Source organism: Pan troglodytes, chromosome 17 (assembly GCF_028858775.2).
Source record: "Pan troglodytes isolate AG18354 chromosome 17, NHGRI_mPanTro3-v2.0_pri, whole genome shotgun sequence".
Lineage (NCBI taxonomy): Eukaryota > Metazoa > Chordata > Mammalia > Primates > Hominidae > Pan > Pan troglodytes.
Window position 1 is genome coordinate 69,015,561 of NC_072415.2, and position 27,727 is coordinate 69,043,287.

At 41.4% G+C, this 27,727-nt stretch overlaps 1 protein-coding gene across 34 annotated transcripts in view; it reads left to right on the top strand.

Annotated features, from left to right (window-relative positions):
* ZNF532 (zinc finger protein 532) overlaps positions 1-27,727 on the top strand; it is a 122,362-nt gene that overhangs the window by 85,328 nt on the left and 9,307 nt on the right. For 32 of the 34 annotated variants that reach the window (XM_024350871.3, XM_063795770.1, XM_063795773.1 and 29 more), the window contains one exon: positions 4,671-4,952. The exons of the other annotated variants lie outside the window; for them this stretch is intronic. In XM_024350871.3, the coding sequence (XP_024206639.1) occupies positions 4,671-4,952 (282 nt within the window). The remainder of the gene's footprint in view (positions 1-4,670; positions 4,953-27,727) is intronic. 34 annotated transcript variants of the gene reach the window in all.

Genomic DNA, 27,727 nt, shown 5'->3' on the forward strand with positions numbered 1-27,727 from the left:
GTAAGACTTAGAAACAGACAAGGGCTCTGAGGAATTATGCTAATTCACACAAATATTGGTATATTTAGAAAAATGAAGGTTTTTTCCCTTGAAATTATTTAAGCAGTTAGGTTTGCATTGTAATTAATGCCCCAAACCTTTTAGTTTCTTTTCTTTTTTTTTTTTTTTTTCTGTAAAGATTGCATTGTAAATGGACTGTTAAATATTTAGGATATAGTATGGTACCTGGCACCTGGTGGTGGTCAGTTAATGAAATGAATAAATATCCAGTGTGGACTGTTTTACTCTCCAACCCCCAAAAGGGGCACAGAAATCTATTTATAGCCTTTTAAGCTTACTAAGGCCAGTGCTTAGTTCTAGCTGCTTAACTGTCCACTGTAATATGTTAAGCATTTTTTTTTCCTTGTGTGATTAGGAGATAATATCCATTGGCTTTCAGAGATTAAAATGACTTACTTTTTAAACAGAGAAACAAGAGACCCCATATTATCAGGAACTCAATCTCTTTCTTTTAGTTTTGCTCTTTTAAAAATACATTATACAGGCTGGGCACGGTGGCTCACACCTGTAATCCCAGCACTTTGGGAGGCCAAGGTAGGCGGATCACTTGAGACCAACATGGTGAAACCCCGTCTCTACTAAAAATACAAAAATCAGCTGGGCGTGGTGGTACATGCCTGTAATCCTAGCTACTTGGGAGGCTGAGGCAGGAGAATCACTTGAACTCAGGAGGCAGAGATCTCAGTGAGCTGAGATTGTGCCACTGCACTCCAGCCTGGGCGACAGAGCAAGACTCCGTCTCAGAAACAAACAAACAAAAAGTTACACAAAAAAGGTCAGTTTAAAGCGCAGAGTCCCTGAATTATTCTAGTCTCATGTCAGCTAAATGCCTGGATTATGAATCCTTGATATTTCCTATATTGAACATGTGTGAGTTCATATAGAGTAATTGCTTAATGCAAATGAACATCTTGGAGATTCTCTCCTTCCAGGCAAGGTAAAGATAGTGGTGGTGATGGCATTACTTGGGTGAATAAAAGCATGGGAGATGCATTTCATCATTCTCATTTGAAGTACAGTAAAACCCTCTTAAGATACTTTAACTATTTTAGCTAAAATTACATAATTATTTTGACAGTAAATATCTATTTAATGAAACACCAGGAAGAATTTAAAACTGCTAATAAAAATTTAGGGACATTGGAATTAAACCAAAATATTTTAACATACTACATGTGTGCCAACAACAAAGAAAAGAACAGTTGCTTCTTAAGAGGCTTTTAAGGTATTTGGTTTCTAGAACTCATCTTTGCATCTGGAAGTCGGGTCATCGACTTTGTGGTTAGGGTCTTCCTTGTGTTAATAGTGAATTTGGAGGAATACAAGGTTCCAAGAAATAGAAACTGAAGAGGGGTGGTAAAATCCTGTGGCCACAAGGAGGAAAGAATTGTTATTCATCTGAACCTATGCAAGACTACATGATATGAAAACAGTGGGAATAATCACTTATGTTCTCATTTCATGTATGTTCTATGCATTTAAAAATATTATCCTGCATTTATATGTTTGGGGTTGGGTAAGCATAGTTTTAGGGGCATACTGTTGTTTTTTTTTTTTTAATTTTTAAGATAATCTATTTAGCTCTTGTTATTTATTTACATTGCCTGTGCTATGCAGTTTTTCATGAGGAAGGAAGAGGAAGTGGAACAGGCACAAGTTTTCTCCACATACATATTCACTTAAAGATGGGCTCTTATTTGCCCAGTTTGATCCAATTTGTGTCATTTTCTTCTCCTGCCAAAATATAAACTTGTAGGACCTCCATGTTGACATTTATATTTAAACTTTCGAGTTACAGACATTCATTCAAATTAATTATTGTTATAGGAGCTAAGGAAAAATCAATTTGAAAAGAAATAAGTTGTTTCTTTATTTAAAAATGACAATATGAATGAATGAATGAGGCATGTCTTGCCATGTTGCCCAGCCTGAACCTCTGGTCTCAAGTGGTTTTCTCACCTTGACCTTCCAGAGCGCTGAAATTATAGGTGTGAGCCGCCATTCCCAGCTGACATTTGCTTTTCAGAGTCTTTTTTTTTTTTTTTTCTTTTGAGATAAGGTCTCACTCTGTTGCCCAGGTTGGAGTACAGTGGCATATCAGGGCTCAAGGCAGCCTCCATGTCCTGGGCTCAGGTGATCCTCCAACCTCAGCCCCCCAAATAGCTGAGACTACAGGCATGCGCCACCATGCCTGGCCGATTTTTGTATTTTGTATTTTTTGTAGAGACAGGGTTTCACTATGTTGTCCAGGTTGGTCTTGAACTCCTGGGCTCAAGTGATTCTCCTGCCTTGGCCTTCTGAAGTGCTGGGATTTACAGGCCTGAGCCACTGCACCTGGATTTAGTAGTCTTAATTTTACTTACAGTGTAACTTGTTGCTTCTTTTCTGTAATTTCTGTAGCACTTTAAGGTTATCTTACAGAAGAATATTTTAATATTTTATCCTTTCTTCAGCTTATCAGTTAGTAAAAATGCATTTGCCTAGAAACTTATGAAAAGTTGCTAGAAGGTTTTAGGTTTTGTTTTCTTTAGGTTTTAAATAGTTAAAAATGGAAAAACTTAGCTTCTCTTTTGAAAAAGAGCAATGAAACACAGAAGCCTTCTGCCCTGAGTGGTGGGCATGAAGCAAGGCATAGTTTTTGGCTATCAAGAAATCATGTCTTGCTCCAGATTTTCTCTTTGCAAAGAACATGATTAGACAATCACCTCAGCCCTCGCCCCCCAACCCCCGTTTTTTTTGTTTGTTTGTTTGTTTGTTTTTGAGATGGAGTTTTGCTCCGTCGCCCAAGCTGGAGTGCAGTGGGGAGATCTCTGCTCACTGCAAGCTCCGCCTCCCGGGTTCATGCCATTCTCCTGCCTCTGCCTCCCAAGTAGCTGGGACTACAGGCACCTGCCACCATGCACGGCTAATTTTTTGTATTTTTAGTAGAGACGGGGTTTCACCTTGTTAGCCAGGTTGGTCTCGATCTCCAGACCTTGTGATCCACCTGCCTCGGCCTCCCAAAGTGCTGGGATTGCAGGCGTGAGCCACTGCGCGTGGCCCACCTCAGCCCCCTTTTATGGGCCACTTTCACTGTTGCCTGTTTGGGTAGACCTTGTGACTTCAGCCGGTGAGAAAATGATAGAACCCCTGTTTCCCTCTGGTGAAAAATGATGTTGAGGAAGGTTAGCTAGTTCTTGGCACTGTTTAGAGAAGACCTTGCCTTGAGAAAATGTGATGGAGAGTGTCCTGAAGGAATGGCTTCTTTCTTAAACATCCAAGAAGGAATGTGGAGCTGAGGTCTATCAGTGTGAGTCTCTGTGACCCAGGGGAACTCGGATGTGTGAAAGCCTCTTAGGAAAGATTTTTGATGTTGTCTTTCTGTAGATTCAGGAATTCATGGTTTAACTGCAAGCCTGACTGCTAGTAAGAAGAGACGGCCCTATTCAAAAATAAATTGTATATTGTATACAGAGGCAAAGATTTTATTTTTTGCTCTCCTCCACCCTCTTTTTTTGTTTTTGTTTTTATTTTTTGAGACAGGGTCTTGCTCTGTTGCCCAGGCTAGAGTGCAGTGGCGTGATTGTAGCTCACTGTAACCTTGAACTCCTGGGCTCAAGCAATACTCTTACCTCAGCCTTCTAAGTAACTGGGACTTCAGGCATGCACCACTATGCCCGACTAATTTATTAATCTTTTTGTAGAGATGGGGTCTCTCTGTGTTGCCCAGACTGGTCTCAAACTCCAGGCTTCAAGTGAACCTCCTGCCTTGGCCTCCTGAAGTGTTGGAATTATAGGCGTGAGCCACTGCATACACCCCACCCTGCTGTTTTTATTCCATGCTTTTAGAATACAAAACAAAAACCAAAGTGAGCTGGTCTTTAGAATCAAATTGCACTAATTTTACCCTTTTCAAATTTGAAATCCAGTGAGTTTAAGTTGAAGATGGCTGTTGCGGCCATTATGTTAATGATAATAGTTAGCTAAGCAATTTAAAAAGACATGAGTATCTAATGTGTGTAGTTCTCAAGCCTGGCTGCCATCAGTAAGAAAGGATGGGTCGGGATAGGATGTAAGGAGATGAAAATTACTGACAAAACCCAGCAAAAACCCAGACTGTTACCAGTATTCCGAGAATGTGAAAGGCATGAAAAGAAGAAGGCTTGCTATTTACTAACGTATTGATCTTAGATGTTTGCTCAAGTCAGTTTGTTCTAGTTGAATTCCTAATAATGTATTTGCCTATTTAAACATTTCCAGGCTGATGGGAAAGGAGAGAGTTGTTCCGAAATGGTTTGTTGTAGAGAGGCCTCCCTCGGGGATGTTACAGGAGGATAAAGTACCAGGATTAATTTGTGTTCAATACAGAGGTCTTTCTTTAAAGAATTTTAAAATGGTACAAATATATAGGCCTTTAAAAAGCATTTGGAAAGAGAAATGCATAACTTATAGCAGACTTTTATCTCTTTTGAAATGTATATTTAGCTTAGGTTTTTTTCTTTATATATTAAATATTTCTGAATGAATATAAAATGGTGTTGAAATGTGTACCACATGTTAAGATAGCGTACTTGTGCTTTCTTTTAGTGTTGTGATTTGTGATAGATATTTCTTTTCTTTTTATAATGTAGTCTATGCATGGAACATTGAAAAGTATTGAAGGGCCTCCAAACTTGGGTATAAACTTGCCTTTGAGCATTAAGCCTGCAACTCAAAATTCAGCAAATCAGAACAAAGAGGACACCAAATCCATGAATGGGAAAGAGAAATTGGAAAAGAAATCTCCATCTCCTGTGAAAAAATCAATGGAAACCAAGAAAGTGGCCAGTCCTGGGTGGACGTGTTGGGAGTGTGACTGCCTGTTCATGCAGAGAGATGTGTACATATCCCACGTGAGGAAGGAGCACGGGAAGGTCAGTAAAGAATGAAAGCTGCTCTGGGTGAGTGCAAGAGAGGGCACTGGACTGGCAAGCTTCCAAGATGTGGGCTCTTGGCTTGGCTCTATCAGTAATTAGTGGTGTGACCTTAAAAATCACTTGGTGTCTCTCTGCCTCACTTCTTTATCTGTAAAATAGACCTTTCCAAATCCTTCAGTCTTCAGTTTTCCTGGTCATTGCCTTCACATGCACTCCTCCAGACTGGTGTGCATGAATGTGGTAAGTTACCTATCACATTCATATTTATAGCTTAGGAAAGAGAAAAATAGTAAACCAAGGTTAAAGGCATTTGAATTTACCTCTATCCTTGTGCCAGCTAAGGAAGAAAGGAGCAGAGAAAGACAGTGGAAATGTTGAGCATTGCCAGTAGCATTTGTGTGACTTACATGATTCTTCCTTGAGTTTGGTAGTGGGAAGAGGAACCACATCCTTTAACTTCCAGTAGAAGCTCTGTAACTCCAAATCACTGAAAAATCTGAGTCACATATGTATATCCTCTCTCTTTTAAATAGTAAGTATATGTCTCCAACTGATAAGGAATTTAAAAAATACTTATTAGACCTAATAATATTAGCAAAATTATTTTTCAGTATTATCTAATACTGTATTAAATACAATATTAGGCTGTATTCACATTTCCTGATTGTCTCAAAGTTGGTTTGTTATGGTCAGGACCCAAAAAGTCCATATATTACTTTTGGTTGTTGTGTAATTCTTTATTTTACGTAGTCCTCCTTCCATTTTATTTTTTAATGTATGGTTGATTTGTTAGAAAAATTGGATTGTTTGTCCTATATATAGGTTGTCCCTCACTTTACTAGATTTAGGTAATTGATACTTTTTTTTTTTAACTTGTTGACACTAGGAACCAACATGGAATTTGCTACTTTTTTTTTTTTTTTTTTTTTGAGAAAGAGTCTCACTCTGTTGTCCAGGCTGAAATGCAGTGGCATGATCTCGGCTCACTGCAATCTCTGCCTCCTGGGTTCAAGCAATTCTAATGCGTCAGCCTCCCAAGTAGCTGGGATTACAGATGTGCACCACCACGCTCAGCTAATTTTTAAATATTTTTAGTAAAGATGGGATTTTACCATGTTGGCCAGTCTGGTCTCGAACTCCTGGCCTCAGGCAGTCCACCCACTTTGGCCTCCCAAAGTGCTGGATTACAGGCGTGAGCCACTGTGACCAGCTGGAATTTGCTACTTTTTGACACCGTTTAACTTGTTCCTCTTTATCTCATATTCCTGGAATATTGATTAGATTTGAATTTTTTAGGTAAGCCCTTGTCAGCTGGGCATGGTGGCTCATGCCTATAATCCCAGCACATTGGGAGGCGGAGGCAGGAGGATTACTTGAGCCCAGGAGTTCCAGGGTGCAGTGAACCATGATCATGCCACTGTACTCTACCCTGGGCGATAGAGCGAGGCCCTGTCTCAAAACTAAAAAACAACAAAAGAATATGTCATAGGTGCTGTATTCTTTTTGTATTTCATCATGAGGAACATAATACCAGCTACCAGCTTGTCTCATTTGTAATCCTAATACTGAGATTGATTAGTGGGTTCAAATACGTGACGTTTTCAAAGAAAGTCATCTTACTGCTTTAACTTAAGCCAATAGAACAAAATAGTCATCCGTAGTGAGACTATATAGAGAGTACATAGGAATTGTTTTGTAATTAGTATACACTACATCTTTGAGCAGTTTGCTCTATTAAATGTGCTAAGAACTATTCTGTAATCTCATTTATTTGTACTATTTGTTTGAGCTGCTCATGAAACTGACATGTTTTACTTTGTGATTATCCCAAATGGCCTGTGAACATGGCTGGATCACAATATTCACAAATTGCAAAAAGATGTTTTTATTGTATTTGGTCTTACTACAGTGTGTCTTGATATAAAAAGTAGTTACTTACAGAATATATTTGGCTTTAGTGGCACATTGCTTATTTAATCATCTTAGTCTCAGGCTTTCCTACTAGCATTGTACAGTGTTCATTGTAAATACTGGGTAGTTTTTAAGGAGCAATACTTCAATAATCTACGGTATAAATACACTGCCAGGGTGCTGTCAGAGTCTGATGTGGTGGTTCTAGGGAGTCTTCACTTGGCACCCCTACCAGATTGCATAAGAGTCAAACAGGAGCTGGCCTTCGTCATCATCCGGTAGTCCAGTCCTTTCATTTCGTGAGATTTCTGTAACTATCTTGTAACATATCAGAACTCTTTTCCTTTTTTAAAAAACTATCTTTATCTTACATTTGAGATAATGATTAGATCTAGGATATGACAGGAGGAGATGGTTTCAAAAAGGTTGGTGGGATGAAATGTACCACTGATTGAAAGCCTTTGCTCTGGACCTGCAGCAGAGAGCCCACTCTGAATTGGATGTGTGTGCACGCATGTGCCCTTGGTTTTGATGGAGATGTTCATCAGAATGGAAATGTCTGGCTTAGTATAATTTTAGGATTGGCTTTGAAGGAGTTGAGGCCCTGCCTTTGGAATGAGGCACATCATATTAGATTGTAGTTTCAATCCTGTTCCCTCAGCCTCCTGAGAGAATGAAGGAGATGAGTGGGTGAGGAGAGGGGAGGAGCATCTTCATAAGCTAGAGAAATGAATGGTGTTGAGTGTGAGAGTTCCACCATGCCAAGTCTCACTGGAGCACCCACTTCCAAACACCCCTCTACAAGCATCTTATATCTATCTCCATTCATTTCTCCTTTCCTAGAATACTTAAGTCACCCAAACTTCAAAGCCCCTGTGCTGTCTTTTCTCCGTCTTCCTTCAGACAACCAGGCGAGCACCTTGCTGTCTATATCTTTCCTTCCCATTTACCCTGGGCTTGCCACCTTATCACTGAATCCAGTTCTCTGGTGACCCCTTTGTTGTTAAGTTGTTGGATGTGTTCCTGTCTTTACCTCCACTCACCCCACAGCGGTATTTCACATGATTGGCAGTTCTTTCTAAAAGCATTTTCTACCCTTATTGTGGAATACCACTCTCTCCTGGGTTCTCTCACCATTACCGGAACACCCATCAGGTTTCTGTCCTAGAAACGTTTAACTTTCTCTGGGGAAAATTCAACCGCTCTTATAACTTTGCTTCTCGTGTGCAGTATATATACAGATAGCACCCAAATCTGTGTCTCCAGTTAGTTGAAAAGTATTTCTTGAATTAATAGACCAAGAAAGAGTTCTGATTTGGAAGACATCTAACTCCTCTTAGACTTAACCTCCTCTTCTTTAAAATGGGTACATATTTAGTGATCTTCCAGTGTCCTGTGTTGTAAGTACCTAGAGAACTATATATGAAGTGATAAGTATTCTCTAATTCCTATGGGTTTAAGATGAGATATCAATATGAAATACGCTATACACATATAAGGGATCAAAAATTGTATTTGGCTAAAGGTCTCAGGAGAGAATACAGTTTAACTTCCACCAGCCCAGAAGTCATTGGAAAGATCCAAATTTATTGGATTACCCGATGAAATATTATGCATTAGGATAAATATGTCAGCGTTCTGAACCAGTGAACTTTGAATGTATACTTGATTTTAGTATCATAATTATGACTTAAAATACGTATATATATAGAAATAAAATAACTTGGGGAATAATCTAAACGTATTCTGCCAACCACAGTACAGTCATTACCTTAGTGTTACTGCTTCTAGTATGATTATTATTTTGATAAGATTTGGAGTAAATATTTCAGGTTAGGAGTAAATTTAACTGGCATAAGTTAAAAATTTATGTCAAAACATTAGAATTCACTGCTACTCATTTTAGAATGCCATTTTGGTTTCATTAATTGTTTTTGACCTTTCTTCCCCTTCTCAGTTCCCATCCAGAAGAACTTCACTAAAAAGAAATATTCTGTATACAGTTCAATTTATTGAGTTAAAGATATTCAGTAGCTTTGTTTTTAAGATTCAGAACTGGCCGGGCATGGTGGCTCATGCCTGTAATCCCAGCACTTTGGGAGGCCAGTGCAGGTGGATCACTTGAGGTCAGGAGTTTGAGACCCCCCTGGCCAACATGATGAAACCCCATCTCTACTAAAAGTACAAAAATGAGCCGGGCATAGTGGCAGGTGCCTTGTAATCCCAGCTATTTGGGAGGCTGAGGCACGAGAATTGCTTAAATCCAGGAGGCGGAGGTTGCAGTGAGCCAAGATTGTGCCACTGCATTCCAGCCTAGGCAACAGAGCGAGACAATGTGTCAAAAAAAAAAAAAAAAAAAAAAAAAACCTAATTCTGGCTCTGCTAGTTATTCAGTAGCTTTTCTGTGTCTCTGATGCTCTTTTTAAAAAATGAATTGTCAGTATCTACTTTCAGTGGTTTTTAACTTTTTTCCAGTTATTTGTCGTAATCTGATATCAAGTCAAATACTTTAAAAAAATATTGACAGATATTCAGTGCATATTTATTAAAGGCGTAATCATCTTAAAACCTACAATTTGCTGAATTACTGCTTTAGCTATTTAAAAAAGAAAAAACAGTTAAAGCAGCAGCATTTTAAGAAGTTCTTGTTACAAATTCTATATACAGAAAGCAGTAAAAAACTGATCAGTTTCTCTTTTTAAAGTTTTTTCTCAAATGCTTATGTATTATCTAATTTTTATTGTGCTTTCTAAAGTTGGTATTATTGTTTTGTTATGGCCAAATTTTAGCTGTCCTTGTAAATGGTAAAGTCTTTGAGGGCAAGTTGTATGTCCATTTTATTATTACAGTCTTCTATGGTTTACAGCATTGTGTCTTGCAGAGTATCTCTGGAGTCCCTGATTGAAGCAGTTCTCTTTGGATTGTTACTTGCACATATGGGAAGGGGCTTTGTGTTAGTCACAGATACACACAAGTTGCAGTCTAGGTTCAGGTACCTAACTAGCTTTCTAACCACAGAAATCCCACCACCTTTGTAGTCTCTATATTCTCAACTATAAAATCAGGAGGGACGGGCGTGTCAGTGTCACATTAACCTGATGATCTCATCCCAGCCGTGAGCCTTTCCTCAGATCCATGTACAAATGCACAGAGTTTTACATACAATTTTAGGCAGGTTATGGATCTCCTGCTCTTCTTTTTTGTTGTTCTAGAAGGCCTTTTAGGAACCAAACTAAGATCCTTTGAATGAGATAATATCTGAGGTCATTCTTAGAGATCAAACATTCTGTAATTATGTGAGCCAGTATTAAAATTAAAAAGAAGTTACATGTTATATGTACCTGTTCAAATCTAGAAAATTACAACACAATCTGTGATAATTGTAATCATTCTCTCATTTGCTGCCTGGTTCTCCTACACATCAAGGAACCTTAACTTATTAATTGAAATATCCTAAAGCAGAGGCATATGTGCTGAATTACGGAACTCTGGTGCCATCAAAATGAACCTTAGATCTTTTCAGTGTTTTTTTTTTTTTTTTTGACAAGGTCTCACTCTGTTGCCCAAGCTAAAGTGCAGTAGGGTGATCTTGGCTCACTGCCACCTCCACCTCCCAGGCTTAGGCAGTCCTCCCGAGTAGCTGGGACTACAGGTGTGTACCACCACACCCAGCTAATTTTTGTGTTTTTAGTAGAGACGGTGTGTTTCACTATGTCACCCTGTTGAACTCCTGGCTCAAGTGACCTGTCTACCTTGGCCTCCCAAAGTGCTGGGATTATAGGCATGAGCCAGTGCACTCGGCCTCAAGATTCTTCATGATGTAGATAGATGTGGTCCAGTACTGTGTCTGTAACTTGGGAAGAGCCTGGGAGACTGGGGTATATATTCTGGCACCACAACTACCAGTGTGACTTTGTGAAAAAATAATTAACAACCACCATCTTCCAGCGTCAGCTTCAGTTTGCATAGGTCTAAAATGGAAATATTTACCACCTAAGAGTCTTTTGAAATTAAATAAAATGAAAGCATGTAGCACAATACATAATAGATGTTTTGTCTCTATACTGTATTTCCTCTCTGAACACTATAGATTTTTTTAAAATTAAATTTTGCTAGAAAGCAGCTCACCAAAATGGAAGGTTCTGCATACAGAGACGTTATACATTTACCACTTCTAAGTAGATTTTTCTTTTCTTTTTTTTTTTATTTTTTTGAGACAGGGTCTCACTCTGTCACCCAAACTGGAGTGCAGTGGCACGATCTTGGCTCACTGCAACCTCCACCTCCCAGGTTCAAGCGATTCTCCTGCCTCAGCCTCCTAAGTAGCTGGGATTACAGGTGCGTGCCACCACGCCCAGCTAATTTTTGTATCTTTAGTAGAGACAGGGCTTCACCCTGTTGCCCAGGCTGGTCTTGAACTCCTGACCTCAAGTGGGATTACAGGCATGAGCGACTGCGCCCGGCCTGCTTGACTAATTTAAAAAATTTTTTTGGTAGAGATGCCTTCTGATGCCCAGGCTGGTCTTGAATTCCTGAGCTCAAGTGATCCTCTCATCTTGGCCTCCCAAAGTGTTGGGATTACAGGTGTGAGCCATTGTACTGGGCCAATTTTCCATCTTTACATGGGGTGAAAGGAGATTGCAAATATATGTATGTCATGGAGAATGAGCTGTGGCCAGATACCCTGCTTGTGTGAAAGGAGAAGGTTGGGTAGATTCGGAAGATTTCAGATAAAGTCTATCTGACCTTACTGAGCACAGCCATTTCAGAGAACAGATGGTGAAGTAGCTGGTTCCTGCCTGAGCACTGGGGAAAAGAACTAGGCGAAGACTAAGAACATGTGATTGCAGATCAATCTCCTTTTCTTTACAGAGGGACCAGTTGGTAGGTAGAATAACCCTCTAGACAGAAACTGGGTTTCAGCAAAACTGTTGACAGATTCTGTTTTGATACTGTTCTGTGCAGTGTAGTGCAGGAGGGCCTGGGTGAAATATTGCATGGATAGCTGACTCATGGCTCACTGCCTTGTTGGAGAGAAAGCTTCCATCTTGGATCAGATTTTCCTCAGTCTTTCTATCAATGACTTAATTATAGGAAGAGAAGCTAGGAGGGATTTTACAAGGCAGATCTTAAATGCAGAGCTTTTCACTTAAAAAAAATAAAAGTACACATATTATGTGAGGTAGATATGGCTTAGCTAAGTTCTATGAAAAAGTATTCTGTCTTTATTTGACTATCTTGCTACAATCCATCCTTCTTTGTGGCTGCTGATGTAGCATTCATATCAAGGAAAGCTAACACCCTTCCTTTGACTTGGCACCATAATCTAGCTAGCGGTTCCCAAGATTGGAGTGTGCATCAGAATTAACTGGAAGGCTTGTTCAGCTAGTTGCTGGCCTCCACCCCACAGCTTCTGATTCAGCAGGTCTGGGATGGAACCCGATCATTTGCATTTCTGACAAGGCCTAGCTGATGCTGATGCTGCTCATCTTGGGACCATGCTTTGCGAACTACTGGCTTAGTCTGTGTGGCAGTACAATCCCCCAAAGCCCATTGATTTATCCAATAAAAGTTCATTTCTTGCACATACAGAGTTTGCTATGCAGAGTTTGCATTTCTCCGGGGCAGTCATCCCTTCCACTGGTAACTCAGTGATCAAGGCTGTTTCTTTCAGCCCCATTGTCTCAACGTAGGTGTTACTGAAAAAAAGACTGGCGAGTCCTGCCTGGTCTTTACACGCTCGTTATTCTGGATGTGATGCACAACACGAGTCATTGCCCAGAATGAATTATGTGAGCAGCCCCAAGTATATTCCCGGGTGTACCGCAAAGGGGAGGGAATGACAAGTAGTATTTGTCACCTGCAGTAAGGTGGCCACAGTGAATCTAAACAGGGGGAAAGTTTCCATTGCACCGATTTAAGATGGATGCTGACAACTAGCAGAGGAGGGTAAGCAGAATGCTGAGTCTAGAAACAGTGGCAGGAGGAAGAGAGAAGTTGGGGTTAAAGGGAGCTTTGATAGCTGTCTTCAGATAGATGTCCTCCATGTGAGGACCAGCATGTGATAATTCCAGACCAGCTGGGGCCATGCGTGAGTGAAATGTCTGCCTATCTGTTGCTGGAAGTATTCAGGTAGTGGCCAGATGCTCATCTGTAAAATAATGGAATAGAAAGGATTCTAGGGTCGGCTGGGCACGGTGGGTCATGCCTGTAATCCCAGCACTTTTGGGAGTCCGAGGTGGGTGTATCATTTGAGGTCAGGAGTTTGAGACCAGCCTGGCCAATATGGTGAAACCCTACCTCTACCAAAAATACAAAAATTAGCTGGGCATGGTGGCGGGCATCTGTAGTCCCAGCTACTTGGGAGGCTGAGGCAGAAGAATTGTTTAAACCCGGGAGGTGAAGGTTGCGGTGAGCCGAGATTGCACCACTGCGCTCCAGCCTGGATGACAGAGCGAGACTCTGTCTTAAAAAAAAAAAAAAAAAAATGGATTCTAGGGCCAATGTGATCTTTCTCCTCGGACACTGGAATGAAAGGAGACTACCAGTGGTAATCTATGTAGTAGCCATTGCTAGTGTGAGATGGATATTTTAAACCAGTCACAGTCTAAAAGTCATTCCATGGACTAACCAAGTCTCTGTAGAAAGCATTTGGTTTCACAGTTAATCTAATTTGTGGATCGAAACAGAACTTCTAGGAAGAAGTCCTTGTCAGCAGGAAGGCTACAGGGGGAGCAGTGAGTCTGACTCGGTAGCTGCACACGAGAATCACCCAGAGAGCCTACGGCCCAGCACACTTGTGCTCCCCAGACCAGCTAATTGGCATCACTAGGGATGGGACCTGGCCCTGGCATTCTTTTTTTTTTTTTTTTTTTTTTTTGAGATGGAGTCTTGCTCTGTCGCCCAGGCTGGAGTACAGTGGTGCCATCTCGACTCACTGCAAGCTCCCACCCTGGGTTCAAGCGATTCTCCTGCCTCAGCCTCCTGAGTAGCTGGGACTACAGGCGCCCACCACCACGCCCGGCTAATTTTTTGTATTTTTAGTAGAGACGGGCTTTCACCATGTTAGCCAGGATGGTCTCGATCTTCTGACCTCGTGATCTGCCCGCCTCGGCCTCCCAAAGTGCTGGGATTACAGGCGTGAGCCACCGCACCCAGCCGGCCCTGGCATTCTTAAAGCTTCCAGGTGATTCCAGTGTTGCGGCAGGGCTGGGAACACTCATACCACCTGGGATCTGCCACGCACCTGCCCTTGCTGCTGATGCTCATTGCTGTGGCCCTCACTGTGTGACTGCTATAGCACCAACACACCTTTGTTGAGTTTATGTTTTGGGGAAGGTTGATCTCAAGTGTATTTGTTTAAAGACTCCACCCAACGTTCACTCTTGGTGATGAAGGCAGGGGACACAACTCTCTGGATGTTGGATTTACAGCATTAGTAAGTCTGTTCAATATAATTTAAAGCCTGATTATAAATGATTTTAGGATGTCTTAATGTTTCTGTTCCTAAAGCCTTTAAGAAAAGTCCATAGATTTCATCTGCATTTTCCATACAGGGTGCAGGTGATAGGTGATTTGAATACTTGCTATTTTGTAGCCTTTCCCATTCTGAAATTCACTTTCAGTTCACTCAGAGATGTAGGTGAAAGCAGTGGCAGTGAAGGAAAGTGGGAGAATGAAAGGATCAGAGTGTGGAGAGATGACCACAGCCACTGAGGCAGGTGTGCTGTTGTTACTTTTGAAAAGAATGGCAAGGCAATCAGCTTGCATTTCCTAGTTTGGGACCACCATGCTTAAAGTCAGATTGACTGTGGAGCTTTGCAGAGACTCTCACTTGCGCAGTATTTAAAAGAAAAAAAAGTGTGTGTGTGTGTGTGTGTGTATGTATGTATATAAATTTTTTAAGTGCCCACTTGGCCGGGTGCAGTGGCTCACGCCCGTAATCCTAACACTTTCAGAGGCTGAGGCAGGAGGATTGCTAGAGCCCAGAGCTTGAGGCTGCAGTGAGCCGCAGTCGTGTCACTGCACTCCAGTGTGGGCAACAGAGTGAGACCCTGTCTCAAAAAAAAAAAAAAAAAAATTTAAAAGGTGCTCACCCACACAACCTGGAACCTAGCCATGTGTATGAAATGTGTGGTAGGGCATAATTGCCCCCTTTAATCTCCCTGAAACTTGTTTAGAGAACTTTGTGAAATAAAACATTACATCTCCATGTTGTTTCTGTCTTTGTGCTGTACTGTGGTGATGGCCATTAGTTAAGGGGATAAAAATACTGAAATACTGTCTAGTTTGCATAGTTCATTGCCAGATGGTTTCATTTTCATTCTTTTACTGTTAGAGTTCATCCTGTTGTCATTAGGCATGCCTTACTACAAAGTCTCTTATTTAATCTAAATGTAGGGACATAATAGATTTTTATCCTTCTAAAACTCATCTTTTAGCTATGGCGACTTTGACTTCCTGCCAAAATCCTGTTACCCTAGCAACAGGTAAAAAATTTTTTAAAAAACCAGTTTCTCCTATCTTTTTTGGCTTAGAACTTATTTGTGATCTCAAGGTTTTAGGAGAAATATCTTTAAATCAGTTGCATGTTCTCTTCTATCTCTGGTTGACTGTTAGAGAGTGATGGCTTCTCACTTGATTCTGCATTTGTGTCAGATGTGATTAAAAGGCACATTAAGAGTTTGTATATTCATGCTAGAAATGTATATCACTGCTGGCTTTATGAAACTTATTTTTCATTAGTTTTGGCCACTGGAATTGATATTTTGTTTGTGTGTGTGTGTGTGTGTGTGTGTATACACACTTTTTCTTTTTTTTTTTTAGACAGAGTCTCGCTCTGTCGCTCAGGCTGGAGTGCAGTGGCGTGATCATAGCTCAATGCTACCTCACACTCTTGGTCACGAGCAATCTGCCAGCCTCAGCCTCCTGAGTAGCAGGGACTACAGGTGACCACCACCATGCCTGGCTAATTTTTATTGATTTTCATTTTTTTGTAGGGAGTTGGGGGTAGAGGGAGTTGTCTTTGTTGCCCAGGCTTGTCTCAAACTCCTGGCCTCAAGTGATCCTCCAGCCTCAGCCTCCCAAAGTGCCAGGATTACAGATGTGCGCCATCACACCTGGCCTATAATTTTATTATATTCTAAATATTTTTACTTTATATATTTCTTATATATTTATATACTATATATCATATATAATACATATTTCTTATACTATGTAAATCTATAATTTTTAATACTAACTTTTATTATAATTTATATTTTATTAGTTTATTTGATATTTTATTAGTATGGTTTACTATATGTAGTTTTCTGAAGTCCTCCACTTGATTTATTAAGAACTTTTTTTAATGTAAGGCTATAAATGTGTTGTAAAAAGGATGTTGAAAATTTTTGGTTCAGAGCATATTAAAATACATATTGAACTATTGGTGATTTTGGTAGCTTGTGGCTAAATTGGAAGGCGGGGTGTTAAGGATACTGGGGCTAACACTGTCTGAGGGCTTACCCTACTTACTATCTCATTGCAGCAGGCTCCTGAGGGGAAACAGTTACGAATCCCACTTTTAGGTGAGGAAATGAAGCCTGAGAAAGGTTCAGTAACTTACCCCAGGGTTTTGCAGCCTGCCAGAGGCAGGTTTCTAGCCCAGACTCTGCAGTTTGCACAGAATGAAAGCTGACATTTCAAAAGCTGCTTAATTTTAGTCTCCTTGAATCTTTCAATATAGATGTGGGACAGTTAGCAGATATGTCTTTCCATCCAGTTTTTACTTCTGCTTTTGATGTAGTCATTTTCATTTCATTTAGGTGTTCGATCTTGGTTAAAGTTGGTTATGCCATCGTTAACTGGACATGTGTGTGTAGTTTTGGAAGACTGTGAGTGTCCTGGTTTTACATTCCTTAGCTGGGGCCTGATGCTTTCTGGAATTACTTGCAGTTGCTGTTAACAGCATCATGGTGTCGTTAATTAATTGGGCAAATCTTCCTGCAGAATTATGAAATGTTTTAGAGTGGCTTGAATTTAGCAGTTGCCTGGGATGTATCTGGGGGCTGCATGGATTGTAGCAGGGCCTGAGCCTTATGAGGGACAGAGCCTCTTCCTGCAGCGTCTCGGAAATCTGGAGAAATGCACAAGAGAGAGGCCCCTTCTTGACTCCAGGAGTTATCTTAAAGCAGAGGCTCTCGAGGCAGAGAGCACAATTAGAATCAGGGTTTTTTTGAGTCTGGTTATGGGGGTTTGGGATGTGGAGAAGTGGGTAGGACCTGGGTAGGAGTGAAGTCTATTTTTAAATTTCTCTAGATAATTGTGTTACCTTCACACTTACATACGTTCCCTCCTACTCTCCTACCCTCTCTCTTCTCCTTGAGAAGTTCTGCTGTAAAGGGATTAAGCTGAGAGATAAGCTATTTAGAGGATTTTGCTCTTAATGCTGGAGAGTTTATAAAAGCTACCTAACAGGAAGATGAGATTGGAGAATAATTTCAGTTTAGGAGTTATATATTTTTAAGAATAGCTAGAAAAACCATGAGTTTTTACTTTGGGAATTATCTTTCATTTAAAATGTTTATCTTAAAATTACTTGCCTTGGTGTTTATAATTTGTTTCTAAATTATATTTTATAACTATTATGTGTTTTAGCAAACCTGTTTATTTTTGGATCATGAACAAGAATCTGGAAAGCCCCAAGCTTGCCCCAGTACCAGGCAATTTCACTGAACTGAAACAAAGTGAAAGATACAAAGAAGGAACCATAAGGTTTGCCCTCTAAATTGAAAGAAAATGAAATGACAAACGACCAGATTCCATTTCTAAAATTTACTGATTATTTTTCCATTAGGGACAGAAAAATAAATCCTTTCAAGAAAGACTAACACGTTATTTTGAAAACGTGACACAAATAAGACTGTAAAATATTAGTCCACATCTTGTGTATAGCCAGAAAAGGCGTTTTTTTGGGTTTTGTTTTGTTTTTTTTCTTTCAGGTTCTTAGGAAGATGCTCTTTAGTGTGACATGTTGCTGCTTGGTCAGATGTCTGTCTGTTGGAGGCATTTTTCTGTAAACTCACCCGAGGTTGCTATAAACAAGATTGAAGGGCTATAAATGTGTATTTATGTATGTCCTGTTATGTGGTCTAAGGAAAAAGCTGTGGCTTTATTAACTCTTGTTATTGTTACGGTGTGCACGTTTTCTCATGACACTGCTTGAGAGTATATTAATGTACATCCCACTGGATATTAAGTATAAAAACCCCACGTCGAAGGATGTGCAATGAAATTATTAAAGTAATAGCAAGACAAAGGTGTTGAATCCGGTAACCAGGTCAGTGGGCTTCTTTCTGAAAGTCTGCTAGGATTTAGGGGCTGGTAGGCCTAGAGGTAGAATAGCTGGTGGTCCCAGTGGAGGGTCCCCAACAGAACCAATCCCCCTATCATTAGAACCCATTGCCAGATAACAAAGCTTTCCCCGATAGACCCTACACAGCTGCCAGAGCATCTCTTGGAAGTGTGACTGTCATAGGTGGCCCTGGAGCCCTCCATGATCTTACCCTGCCTCCTTTTCCACCTCTCCTCCCCCTGGACCCTTGCCTATTCTTGTTCCAGCAATACAGAGCTGCTTGCAGTTTCCTGACATGTGCCACATTCTTCCTTGTCTTTGTTACTTTCTGTTCCTTTTGCCTGGACATACCTTTCCTTGCTGCATTGCCTGCCTGTGAGCTAGTTGTCACCAGTAGGTCTCTTCATCCCCACCCTGCCCCCCCCCCCCGTGCACCCTTCCGTGCACCTGTGGCCGCCTCCACCATACTTTTTTTTTCTGCTGTTGTTCAACAGATTATAATCTCCTCAAGGGCATGGAGAGCCTGGCAAGTTAGAGTCGGAGCTCGGTAAATACCGTGGAAGGAATTAATCGAAACGCACGGCATTCGGTCTCCCACGAATGCTGGGTTGCTGAGGCTGCTTCAGACCTCAGTTTGGCTGAGGACTGGCTGTGGCTACTTAACTCTCACCACGTTTTATTACTATAGATTTGCACCTTCTACCTTGCTGCATGGCAGTTGCAAGCCTTTGGCCAGAATTGCCGGCCGAAAGGGAGTGGTTCAGTGCAGGCTCATTAAACATGTGTTAGAAAAAATCATTTACAGCACTTGAGCTGTGGATACCAAGCTGTATCTTTGCACATGAAGTACAGCACATATGGTACTCGTCTCTGAAAAGTCAGTACCCTACAAGGCATGCAGGCAGTAATGGGTTAGAACATGGTGCTTAAGCACCACAGTGACTAAGATGTTTACAGACACTTCAGACATTTGTAGCTCATTGCCTACCAGGGCTGCTGTTATTTTGGAGACCAAGGAAGATATTTCCTCCCCTGGCTTTTCCTGTTTATCTCTAAGGGGCCCAGAAGGTAGAGGCTCCCTTGACACTGAACTGGTGCTGTTGCTGAGACAGGAAAAATAGGAGACTTGGTGCCTGTCTCTGTCTGCTTTGGGAGAATATACCAGGACTTCCTGGCCAAAAATATTTCGGATTAAAAACATTCCCATAGCCAGAGACTAAGCTCCCTCACTGTCACAAACAAGCACTTTTCCTTCCAGCTCGGCTTCCAGTGCCCATGGCTGCAGCGAGTCTAGCTCCTCACCCCTCTCTTCCTTTTGGCTTAGAGATTGGGTTCTGCTGTCTCATCATGGCGCTCCCATACCTGGAAGCTTACAGATGGCAAAGCCTTGGCTTCTGGCAGACCCAGGCCAGTGCCTCCCTGAACCTTCTCCCTTGTCCTCTCTCAATCTCAAGTCCCTTCTTGTGACCCAGGGTTCCCTCCCTGTCCCTGGAATCCATGGCAGGTAGAGCGTAGACATAGATCCCTTGGGGTGATGAGAGTGGGAGGAGTGTCGTATCTCTCATGCCTTGAAGAGCCCAGATTTGCGCTGGGATTAGGTTTCTTCATTGAATCAGTGCTGAAAAGGGTGATTTGTCTCTGTTGCATTGGTTCAGTGTTGTGATTCTACTGCAGTGCCTGGTGAGGCTGTTATGGACTTGGCCTAGAATATAACTGTCATTTGTAATTTCTTTAGGAAAATGTGTTCCTCAATCCAATTGGCAGACCAGATTTTCAGATTTTAAGAATTTAGGACATGATTCTGTCTGTAAATTGACATTACCTTGAAACCTAAAACAACTAGAAAATAACTTAGCCACAGGTGGGGACATCAAAGAAAATAAGAGGCCATTCCCGGGCATGGTTGAATGAATAAGGACTTGTAAGATAGACAGCACCAGAAGGTAACTGGGAGGTAGGAGATGCTTGCTCGCTTTAGTTTTAAGTTGGGAAAACTTCAGACCCAGAGGGATTGTAGGACTTTTTGCAGAGCACTTTAGCTCTTGTGCCTGAGCCTCGGGGTGTGAGCTTTTCCACAGCCACCTCGAGTTGTGAGTGAGAACACAGTCTTACTGCTTGGCAGGAGGAGAGCTGGGGCCTAGGGTGAGACCAGCACAGAGGAAAGTTCTGTCCAGTCTGCCAAATCCAGCAAGTCCATGTTAATGTCCAGTTGGAAGGGTGGTTCAGGGAGGAAGATGGGCTCCACTCTCATACCCTTTCTTCATGTCTCCTCAAAACCAGTCATTGCAACACCACAATCAACACCGACACGGAGCACAGAGGGGCGTCTTCATCACTGCCCAGCAGCTTGGTCTCTCACCTGGGTACACAGCACCTTCCTGGGACACTCTAAGGGGTCACTTGTGCACTGCCCTTTTTCTGTTACACCTTCAGATATGATGGTTGATTATACCTACTGGTGGGACCTTATTAAAGTGGTCATTCAGGCAGTTGGAAAGTTCCTATATGATGTGGGGCTGGGACTGGAGAAAGTGACATGTCATCATTAGGTTAGCTTTTTTGACATTTGTGTTTGCTTGTTTACTTTTTAATGTTGTTAACACATTTTTTATTGATCTGATAAAAACAGCAATTATCTTTAAAAGGAATGATTAGTTTCTTTTGTCTTTTGATTTGTGGAAATAAATACTAGAAAGATTCTATGTAAGTCTTCAAGCGGTATTTAATTTTTATTATGTAGCAATATTTGTCCCCCCCTTTTTTTTTTTTTTTTGCCCCGAGATGGAGTCTCGTTTTGTCGCCTAGGCTGGAGGGCAGTGGCGTGATCTCAGCTCACTGCAACCTCCCACTCTGGGTTCAAGCGATTCTCCTGCCTCAGCCTCCTGAGTAGCTGAGATTACAGATGCATGCCACCACTCCCGGCTAATTTTTGTGTGTTTTTAATAGAGATGGGGTTTCACTATGTTGGTCAGGCTGGTCTCAAACTCCTGACCTCGTGATCCACCTGCCTCGGCCTCCCAAAGTCCTGGGATTACAGGCGTGAGCCGCTGTGCCCAACCATATTTGTCCTTTTATAAAATACTAGCTATTATACGGGGAAAAAAATCTTTCACAGTGACCTTTTTCTGTTTCAATTGCTTTATGATTAAAAAGGGCCAAAAGATTCTATAACTACTGTACTAGGAGAAAATATTCTGTGTATTCCTGCCAGTGGTCCCTTTTTGAAGACTGGATTCTCTGAGAACAGGAATAATAAGAGAAATAACATGTCACCCATCTGTAGATGGACATCTTGGGAACCAGGGAGGCTTCAAAGGTAGGACAGATGCCTGCAAGTAGAAGGGGAATGAAGTTGAGCCAGATCTAGACAAATAGGGCAGCAAAGATTTTTTTCATAGTCAGGTGGTCTCTGGTGAATGTTTCAGAGTTTATGACCATGGCAATGCACGCCTCAAGGCACCTGTCAGCCCTCTTTCCAGGGCGTCAATCATTGTGAAGGAGAGGCAGTAAAGATTAGTCAGGATTTATTTTGTCGGCTTTCTAATGAGGATTAATGAAGACGTACCCAGTGGATGGCACGAGGGTATTGACCCAAGAGTCCCCTGACAGAGAAGAGATGTGAGGTCTGTTTAGGGTCTGCAGTGAGAGTCCCAAACCTCTGCTGCACATCCCTACTGGCCAGTGGAGGTGGACACAGAGGCCCCTGGCAGGCATGTACCCCTGGTAGCCCCACCGTGCCCTGGCAGGCATTTCTGGGTTTCATTGGCATGATGCTGGCAGCTTGTTAGAAAGTTAGGTAGCCTTCCTTCAGCCCTTTCTTTTTCTCTCTGCCCAAGTGTCTGACATTGCCCTAAGCTCGGAAACTACGGTGCGACGCGTTTCTTTGCCATCTGCTCCGGATTTGGCCTTCTGTTCTTGTGCATTTGTTACTGTTCTGCGTCATTACTTTTTCAGTTGTACAGTGTCATCAGCAGACCAGACAGTCTTATAACCAGAAACTTCGGAGACTTGGTTTTGTTTTTGTTGTTTTAAATAAGCATAGTGGTAAGCACACGTTGGTTTAACCCTCTTTCAAAGTTGTCACCTCGGTAATCTAGGCACATGACAGTGATAGTGCTGGTTCTCAGAACCTGTTTAGAGCATGGCATATGAAAAAAAAAGCATTCTTTTCACTTTATAGTTATGACTGGCTTTAGATTATCTACATAAATTTACATAAATTTGGTTCTGAATGATTGAGACTTGTCTCTATTTTCTATTGAATGTGAAACAGTGGTCTCAATCAGGGATCAGCAAACTGCGTTTCATGGGCCTGCCACCTGTTTTTGTAAATAATTTATGAGAACACAGCCACGCCCATTCATTTAATTATTATCGTCTATTCTTGGTTTTAAGCTACAAGGGCAGAGTTGAGTAGTTGCAACAGAAACCTTATGGTTTCTGGCCTAACATACTGTTTGGCCATTTAGAGAAAAAGTTGGTCGACTGTTTTACCTATCACTTTGGTAGAGTTGAAGACTAGAGCTGGTGTGGGAAACTCCCTTGGTGAACGTGCTAGTGGTGGTAGAATGAATCTTTTTTAGGGCAGTTTGGCATTTAAAGAGGCTTATTTTTCACAACCTTTATATTGGAAAGACTGCCTTCAATAGTTTATACAAAGGAAATAATTGATTACGGAAATTTGTGTCTGTAGTTACTAAGAAGTTGAGACAACCTGAATCTTTAATAGAAGATAAACAATTCATGGTTCATTTGTGCAACAGAATACAATACACTTGTTAAGAATGCAGAACTAGCTGGGCATGGTGGCTCACGCCTGTAATTCCAGCACTTTGGGAGGCTGAGGCGGGTAGATCACCTGAGGTAAGAAGTTTGAGACCTGCCTGGGCAACATGGTGAAACCCTATCTCTATTAAAAACACAAAAATTATCCAGGTGTGGTGGTACACACCTGCAGTCCCAGCTACTTGGGAGGCTGAGGTACGAGAATCACTTGAATCCCAGGGCAGAGGCTATGGTGAGCTGAGATTGCACTACGGCACTCCAGCCTGGGCGACAGAGACTCTGTCTCAAAAATACAAACAAGAAAACAACTGTCAGTGTGTGTAGATATGTGTGTTTTACAAGTGAAAAAGAATTAGGTTGAAAGCCAATATGTATAATATAAATCCGTTTTAGAAATATAAATACACATCAGTGTGTATATTCAGAAAAGTGGGAAGGCTGTGTCATTAGAAATTGACAGTGGTTATTTTGATGGGTGAGATTGGAAGCAATCTTTTCTCTTTTACATTGTGCAATAAGCATTTGTTACTTTGATAAAGAAATAAGAAAATGAAGGCCACAGTTATTTGAGTCTGAAGTCTAAAATGTACCGTACATGCTTCATTTTGAAAATGGAAGCTGCTGAGCAGGAATTCCCTCAGTATCTGGGCCCCTTCGTCACCCACCCACCCCTGACTTTAATAAGCATCACACCTGTCCCCGGATGACGCCTTGGCTCTGGCCACACAGGAAGAGCTGTTCTTCCTGTGTCTGAATCCCTGTCTCCCTGCTCATTCATTCATCGCTCGCCTCTATCCTCAGTCTCTTCATTTATTACAGGCTCTTTCTTATCCGTATTTAAACACCGTCATGTCTTGGCCATCCTGCAGGAAATAAACAGGATTACAGGGACACAGTTCCTCTGTGTCCAGCACTTTATCCTAAATTTGTTACTCCATGATTACTTCGTAGAACCTGCCGATGTTTTCCAAGTAGACAGTTTTGTTCAGTTAATCTTTATTTATTCATTCCCACAGTATTTACTGTTTTCTGATGCAGAGATGAACAATTGACAGCTTCTGTTCTCAAGGAGCTTATGGGGGAGGGAAAATGCCCCCCAAACATCCCTTTAATAATTAAAAAACAACAAAACTTTGGTTGTAGGCTTTTTCTTTGAAGAAAGAGGCTTACTGTAAGTTGGTGTTTTACCTACTAATTGAAATATATATATATTTTTTGAGACAGAGTTTCACTCACTCTGTCGCCCAGGCTGGAATGCAGTGGCGCTATCTCTGCTCACTGCAACCGCTGCTTACCGAGTTCAAGTGATTCTTGTGCCTCAGCCTCCTGAGTAGCTGGGATTACAGGCATGCACCACCATGCCCAGCTAATATTTGTATTTTTAGTAGAGACAGGATTTTGCCATGTTGGCCAGGCTGGTCTTGAACTCCTGGCCTCAAGTGGTGCGCCCGCCTTGGCTTCCAAAGTGCTGGGATTACAGGCGTGAGCCACTGCACCTGGCCAGAAAGATTTTTTTGTTACCTTAATAAGTCATTAGAGAAATGCAAATTAAAACCACAACAAAATACTACTGGCCACCCTGTAGAATGACTGAACTAAATGAAGTGGCAATGCCAAATGTTAAAAGATGGCGGAACGGTGGGAGTTTCTCTCCACTGCTGGTGGGTATGCAGGGGACAGCCGCTCTGGAAAACAGACAGACAGTTTCTTATTTAACATATGACTTAGTAATCCCGCTCCTGGGTATTTACCCAAGAGAAATCATATGCACAGATGAATGATTATAGTAAATGTTTATAGTGGCTTTATTCATAATATCAAAAACTAGAAACTCCCTAAATGGCTTTCACTTGGCAAGTGAATAAACACACTTGGGCACATCCACACTGGAACACTACTCAGCAGAGAAAAGGAACAAATACCAATAGACCCAACAGCGTGGAGGAATTATACGTGTATTATGCTGAGTGAAAGAAGCGAGACTCAAAGCTTCACGTGTACTGTATGGCTCCATTTATATGACAAATGGAGAAAGCAAACCCAGAGAGAGAAAGCAAATCCCTGGCTGCTAAGAGCGGGGTCGAGGGGGTGGGGTTGATTATAAAGGGCACGTGGGAATTTTGGGGGATGACACAACAACTGTTCTATGTCTTGACTGTGGTGGCACTTATTCATAGAACTCTACTTTTAAAAAAGTGATTTTATAAACTATATCTCAATAAGCCTCAATTTTTTTTGCGGTAAAATTTTTTTTGGATATGTGCTATATTTACATAGTTTAAAAATGTAAACAATATGAAGGAATATAGTGAAGTCTTAACTCCTAAGTTTCTTATCTTGAAGTCTCTTTATGCAAGTATTAGCATATATGCATATATTCTCATTCTTCTAATACAGAACACAGCTTCCGTCTATAATTTTGTGTACCAGTACTTTCTCCGCTTAGTAGTTATGGTTCTTTTCGTATCAGTGCACTGAGATCTTCCCTCCATTTCTGTAGCGGCACGGCATCTTGTGGTATGAGTGCATGCATGTATTTAGCCAGTTCTCCTTTGATGGACCCACCGTACACAATGGTGCAGTGAATAAACTTGAACACAGTCACTTCTGCTATAACACTTATGCTGAAACAAATTTATCCCAGTACCACTGATCTATCAGAACAATGGGAGCTTAACCTGAATTTCATGTTTGCTTATGTGTGATTTCATCCCTGAGAAATACCAAGTGACTACAGAATACTGTGGAGTTGTGTAGGAAAACACAAAACACACACACACAACAAACCTCCGATTTCACCAGGGCCTCCCTCTCAACTGTGGGTCACATCCATCCACAGCTGGTGTTGCAAGCTTCCCCTCCACTAAGATTGCCCTCCTTCCCCCACTTCACAGTAACTCACAAGCTGCAACCCTCTGACCTCCACAAGCTCACTGCAGGTCTTTTTCAAGGTAAAGTGTAGTGTTTTTTGCATTTCTTAACTATTTGACGTAGTCAAAACTAAATATTTTCATTCGATGTGTCACTGACAAAGTCTTGAGTGTTGTCTCCGTGACTCCATTTTTGCTAGAGGCCCTGTTGTTTTGTTGAAATTTTGCATAGTGCAGTCATTTTTAGGAGCACCGATGTTGCATTACAGCAGAAACGGGCTGTAGTAAGTATGCAGGTCTCTTCATAGAATAGATTGCCCAGTGGAAGGGGTCAGAGCTTTAGGAGTGAATTTTGGAGGGACTGCTGCTGTGCTATATTTAAATCATGTGATTGGCTTGGTTTTTCCTTTTTCATAAAAAGGTGTGAGCTGAAGGGCATGTGTCAGCAAGGGTTGAGGATAATCCTGTAGCCTGCAGTCTTAAGTTTGTGGGAGTTTCTGGCTGCATGGTGGTCGTTAAGGAGGCTCTTGCATGTTGGTTGGTGCAAGGCAGATACCTCGTGGAGGTAGGACTCCCAGGACAAGGTGAGATGTGGATGCCTTGCCAGATCTGGGTATGAAGTTATGACTTTTCTCCCTCTAACTTCCCCAAAGTCACCTGAAACAGAGACCCATAAGCACAGAAACAGAAAGGACAAGTTATTAGAATGGGAAGTTTCTGATTGTGAGGGAAGCCCCGTGGCAAACCGAGACACGTCCACCAAGTGCTCTCCGGGAAGAATGGCCTGCCGAGGCCGTGCCATCCCAAGCACAGAAGCAGCACGGGGTAGCGCACGCCTAGCATAGTCACTGGAGAAAAGGAGGCGGGATTAATGCTTTCTTTCCTGAAGCTGTGAAGATGAAAGTCAAAAATGAGACAGGAGGAAGAAAGTTTAGGAAGTGTACCCAAGTGTTTATTTTGATATTTTACTCTCAAAAAGTTTTATGTTAAAAACTTTGGAAACCCTGCCAGCTTATTAGTTCACTATTTCTTTAAAGAGTTCTATTTAAAAACAAAGTAACTCAGAACTGAGTAGGAAGACATGTTCCTTTTCTGATCTTAGTTAACTATTAAAAAGTCCACCCAAAGCTCTCAATCTCAGCTTATAGTAAAGCCAGGAGGAAGCAAACGGCCTAAAGTCTTAGAATGGTGACGGTGGGCTTTACACTGAAATGCTGTTTTCCCACTTTTTAAACTCATAAAAGCAGAAGGAGCTAGTAATATTGAGGAACAGAAGTTACGAAAATAAATTTGGCAAAGCACCTTCGAATAAGTTTGTATTTAAAATCTAACAGAGGAAGAAAGTTGTCTGTTAGGTAATGTGACCAGGCAGGTTTGATCTGGAAACTGGTGTTTTAAACCTCAGTTTCTTGTCACCAGTGACTTGGAAACCCTGCTTATTTTTGAATTGCAGAGTTCATTTCTGCATTTTTCATAAAGATGCTGAAACAGAAGGATGTCTCTCTCACATTGATTGATCTTTTGAAAATAGTTAGTTACTGATTTGCTAAGCTGCTCTTCATTTTTTAGGGTTTTCTTACTGGCATTTCTGTATTAAAATTTTGTTTTGATGTTAATATTACTACACAAGAAGAAATAGAATATTAAACCCGTCACCTTAATAGGAAATCCAATTTTCCTTTCTGTGGGGTCTCTTGCCCTATTGTATTGTTAGAAAGATACATTTTTCTTTATAATCTGTTAGGATTTGGTGAAGCAGTCTTGCTTTTAGAAAGATGACTTTCAGTTGATTTTTTTTTTCTTTTGAGATGGAGCCTTGCTGTGTCTCCCAGGCTGGAGTGCAATGGCATGATCTTCTCAGCTCACTG